Source organism: Littorina saxatilis, unplaced genomic scaffold (genome assembly GCF_037325665.1).
Source record: "Littorina saxatilis isolate snail1 unplaced genomic scaffold, US_GU_Lsax_2.0 scaffold_2856, whole genome shotgun sequence".
Lineage (NCBI taxonomy): Eukaryota > Metazoa > Mollusca > Gastropoda > Littorinimorpha > Littorinidae > Littorina > Littorina saxatilis.
Window position 1 is genome coordinate 7,501 of NW_027128796.1, and position 5,155 is coordinate 12,655.

General features: G+C 40.1%; 1 protein-coding gene across 1 annotated transcript in view; it reads left to right on the forward strand.

Moving 5' to 3' along the window:
• LOC138957112 (uncharacterized) overlaps positions 1-4,647 on the forward strand; it is a gene marked incomplete at its 3' end in the record, with an annotated part of 5,760 nt that extends 1,113 nt beyond the window's left edge. Inside the window, exons 4-7 of the mRNA XM_070328280.1 lie at positions 282-364; positions 2,410-2,607; positions 3,136-3,239; positions 4,579-4,647. Coding sequence (XP_070184381.1) covers positions 282-364; positions 2,410-2,607; positions 3,136-3,239; positions 4,579-4,647 — 454 coding nt within the window. The remainder of the gene's footprint in view (positions 1-281; positions 365-2,409; positions 2,608-3,135; positions 3,240-4,578) is intronic.
• Positions 4,648-5,155: the final 508 nt, after the last annotated feature.

Consider the following 5,155-nt stretch of genomic DNA (forward strand, 5'->3'; position numbering starts at 1 on the left):
TGTTACCGATGTTCATGGCAGTTGAGTTCTCTTTGGTATGGGTTCTTGTGAGGTCAGCACATATGCAAGACCACTAGGAAAAAATCTCTATTGGGAAGTGTTGGAATCGGTTCTTAGAGGTTGTAGTCCTTGGAACATAGTTGGGTTTTAAACCCACAGCATTATGTTCATGGGGGATAGGAGGGGTGGTATTGATTTGTCGGCAACCTTTTCAACACATTACGCTAGTCGTCAAGAGCATTGGCTTTCCTTGTCTAAAAGAATACATGACTTTTTTAAAGGTTATGCCCGAGACGCTTTCACCAGGCAACCTTTCCGAGGACCAAGCTACATCCCAAGGACCTGCTTCCAGCTACAATTATTGGTCAGTCTGTCTAACATATTGTGTTGACAAATAACGTTCCTTTAAGGAATATGATGCCATCGTGTTGCACTTCCCACAAACCAAGGTATACAGCTCTATGAAGGGTTGAAATTGTTCAGGCAAAACTACTAACAAATCAGCTATAACACGTTTGCAGCCTGATGAACGAAGCATCCTTACCATTTTGACGACCGAATAAAAAATAGATATTGCTCAGCTATGAAATCCGTACAAACAAATCAGCCATAAAACGTTTGAATGGTTGAAATTGCTCCGGTACAATGTAATCATCCACAACACAGAATAAAACAAAACAAAGAAAGGGAAGTAATTTGAACGTGATTTTTGACAAAACAAAACTACTCACCAGGACTGACTTTGTGAATGTCTTGGGGTTGTTGTTTATTCAAAAATTAAATGTTCTAAATATTTTGGCCAAACAAAAATATTATGTTGTTTTAGGCCAACAACAAAAATAGTCTGTTTACAGTATCCCGACCGACCCTATTTTTTCGCGCGACCCCAGACTTTTTTTTTTTGCATTTGGGGAAGAAAAAAAATAATAATAAAAAGTCTTTGTTTTTTGCAAAATAACTTAAAAATATGTTTTTTGAGAGAAAAAAAATTTTAACAAAAATCCCAACCCACCAACCCTATTTTTTTTGCCTATGTTACCGTAAACAGACTTTCTTTTTTTTTTTGCCTTAGGGTAACATGACCCCCAAAAATAGGGTCGGTAGGTCGGCTTTTCTTTTTTTCTTTTTTTTCTTCTTTTTTTTTTAGTCTCGGTATGGTTCGCAAAATGTGCCAGAAGTTGATTTTTGACTCACATGCGAAGCAAAAGTGAGTCTATGTACTCACCCGAGTCGTCCGTCCGTCCGTCCGTCCCCCCGTCCGTCCGTTAACGTTGGATATTTCTTGGACACTATTCAGTCTATCAGTACCAAATTTGGCAAGATGGTGTATGATGACAAGGCCCCAAAAACATACATAGCATCTTGACCTTGCGTCAAGGTCGCAGGGGCCATAAATGTTGTCTAAAAAACAGCTATTTTTCACATTTTTCCCATTTTCTCTGAAGTTTTTGAGATTTAATACCTCACCTATATATGATATATAGGGCAAAGTAAGCCCCATCTTTTGATACCAGTTTGGTTTACCTTGCTTCAAAGTCAAGGTCACAGGAGCTCTTCAAAGTTGGATTGTATACATATTTTGAAGTGACCTTGACCCTGAACTATGGAAGATAACTGTTTCAAACTTAAAAATTATGTGGGGCACATGTTATGCTTTCATCATGAGACACATTTGGTCACATATGATCAAGGTCAAGGTCACTTTGACCCTTATGAAATGTGACCAAAATAAGGTAGTGAACCACTAAAAGTGACCATATCTCATGGTAGAAAGAGCCAATAAGCACCATTGTACTTCCTATGTCTTGAATTAACAGCTTTGTGTTGCATGACCTTGGATGACCTTGACCTTGGGTCAAGGTCACATGTATTTTGGTAGGAAAAATGTGTAAAGCAGTTCTTAATGTATGATGTCATTGCTAGGTTTAGTTATTTGACCTTGACCCTGAAGGTCAAGGTCATGTAAAGGTCAAGGTCAAGCATGTGAGTCGTATGGGCTTCGCCCTTCTTGTTTTCATTTGTTTTGAGAAATGATAAAAAAAGTTTTAGAGTCGGTGGTAAAAAATAGGGTTTGTCGGGTTACTCTAAACCAACATATATTTTTGTTTGGCCTTATCTTTTTTTGATTTTGGAAGGGTATCATATTGAGCGCATGCTGCATAACATACACGTTAGAGTTGTTCGTCCCGATCGCAGGATAAGGCCGATCGACCGGAAGCGTGGTACATGCTCCGCCCCGTTTTGAAAAGCTTGTCCGAGTAAAAGGGGGTCTTACTCTTGCAGACCGCTGAAAAATCCTGACAGTTCTTTCCAGATACCGTCTATTGAGGAAGGCCTTTACGTTTTTGCATGGCTGAAATTGCTCAGGCAAGAGGACAAACAAATCACCCACAACACTTTGATTGACAGCCCGAGGAAGGGCTGTACCCGCTGGTGCTGATCGTGCCTGTCGAGCCCCTGGAGATGGACGAGTACGAAATACACCCGACCAGGCGGGGCAGCAACATCGACCACGACGTCCTGGCGTCGGGGTCCATAGAGGCGCTCAAGCTGGAGGAACTGTTCCGCGCCACTCACCAAACTGAAGACCACGGTCCCATTAGCCCGGTCAGTATATATAAGTCAGTATTGGGTTGGTTTGTTAGCCCGGTCAGTTTAAGAATGCAAGATTGTCATTCAGTCAGTATTTTGTTGGTTGTGTAGCCCGGTCAGTTTTATGATGCAACATTTTTATTCTGTCGGGATTTGGTTGGTTGGTTAGCCCGGTCAGATTTTGAATGCAAGATTGTTGTTCAGTGAGCATTTGGTCGGTTGGTTGTTTGGTTGTTGTACAATCGGCTATGTTTGGTTTACAACAAGTAAATGGTTGTATAAGCAAATGTCGCTCAGTCCGGTTGGTTAAGGCTAGATTTAGTTCTTGTTTTGTTCGGTTTGTTGGTTGATTGTTTGATTGTTAGGTGCACAATCCAAAAACAACAAGAATGTCAAGTTATTGGAAGGTTTAATTTATGACAAACAAAACAGTCAGAAGTACGTTGACCCAATTGTCTTTGAAGTGGACAGACAGACAAACACTTGCTGGTGCTTAGACTCTGGCGAAAATGATGGTCAGATGCCTTTCGATCTTGTTGACAGCAAAGTACTATGGACAGGCGGCAATTCATGCAAACCGGCAACGGCTACAGCAGCGAAAGTTCTTCAGATGACCCCAGTTGTGTTTCCACCACCACCTACACACAGTAAGTTGCTTTCTAGATAATCTACTACAGTGGGGTCTTACTCATTCTCACTGAAAGTATCTTGTGACTGATGCTTAAATTTATATTCATTTCCATTTAAAAAGGCAAAAGAAAAACTTAGTTACATTGATCAAGTTAAAATTTGAATAATTGTAAGAGAAAATAACATCACCGGGTACTGAATACTTTTGTTGCCACAAACTAAAAAGTACGTACCCTTTCACACAAATCCAACAAGTCGCGTAAGGCGAAAATACAATATTTAGTCAAGTAGCTGTCGAACTCACAGAATGAAACTGAACGCAATGCCATTTTTCAGCAAGACCGTATACTCGTAGCATCGTCAGTCCACCGCTCATGGCAAAGGCAGTGAAATTGACAAGAAGAGCGGGGTAGTAGTTGCGCTAAGAAGGATAGCACGCTTTTCTGTACCTCTCTTTGTTTTAACGTTCTGAGCGTGTTTTTAATCCAAACATATCATATCTATATGTTTTTGGAATCAGGAACCGACAAGGAATAAGATGAAAGTGTTTTTAAATTGATTTGGACAATTTAATTTTGATAAAAAATTTTATATATTTAATTTTCAGAGCTTGTTTTTAATCCAAATATAACATGTTTATATGTTTTTGGAATCAGAAAATGATGGAAAATAAGATGAACGTAAACTTGGATCGTTTTATAAATTTTTATTTTTTTTTTACAATTTTCAGATATTTAATGACCAAAGTCATTAACTAAATTTTTAAGCCACCAAGCTGAAATGCAATACCGAAGTCCGGGCTTCGTCGAAGATTACTTGACCAAAATTTCAACCAATTTGGTTGAAAAATGAGGGCGTGACAGTGCCGCCTCAACTTTCACGAAAAGCCGGATATGACGTCATCAAAGACATTTATCAAAAAAATGGAAAAAACGTTCGGGGATTTCATACCCAGGAACTCTCATGTCAAATTTCATAAAGATCGGTCCAGTAGTTTAGTCTGAATCGCTCTACACACACACACACAGACAGACACACGCACATACACCACGACCCTCGTTTCGATTCCCCCTCGATTGTTAAAATATTTAGTCAAAACTTGACTAAATATAAAAAGTATTTGATGTCTTTATCGCAGTAACGGTCGACATTATTTCCAAGTTTGATGCAACATGAACAATGAATTTAGCTTGATTCCTCTTAAAGTCACCTCCCAATATGAAAATACACAAGCTCTTGTTGTATAGCGTCGGTTCAGAAAAAGTTAACTGAAAAACATGGCTCCCATGCGGCCAGAAACGATTAAATTGAATGATGTAATTAAAAAATATCGCGTTTTTCACATATTTTTTTCAGTATTATACCAGAAATGCAGAATGAGCAGGAGATCATTGTTCAGCCACCGCACAATCCTGTTAACCCCAAGTAAGCTATTATACTCACGTAGACGTAGACCCGAGACCATAAAGACTCGACGAAGACGACGACGATGACGATGATGATGATGATGATGATGATGATGATGATGATGATGATGATGATGACCGCGATGATGACCACGATGATGACCACGATGATGACCACGATGATGACGACCAGGATACTTCTAACGAAAGGAGTCGTCGACGACTCTCTGATGATGATAAGGACGACGACTCAGTGTACATAAAGTGACGATGCTGACGACGAACGAGGACATGACAACTGGATGATAACGGCAACGATGACGATATCCGACAACACTTAGATACCCACGAACGAGGGTATGACGACTGGATGAAAACGGCAACGATGACGATAACCAACAACGATTAGATACACACGATATTGCCCCTTGCCTGTAGGAAGGAGAAGCACGAGAAAACACCTGCCCTTCGGACGTGGGACTTGTCGGACACCTGGAGGACGTCTCGGAGTATAGCAAGGAAGACTC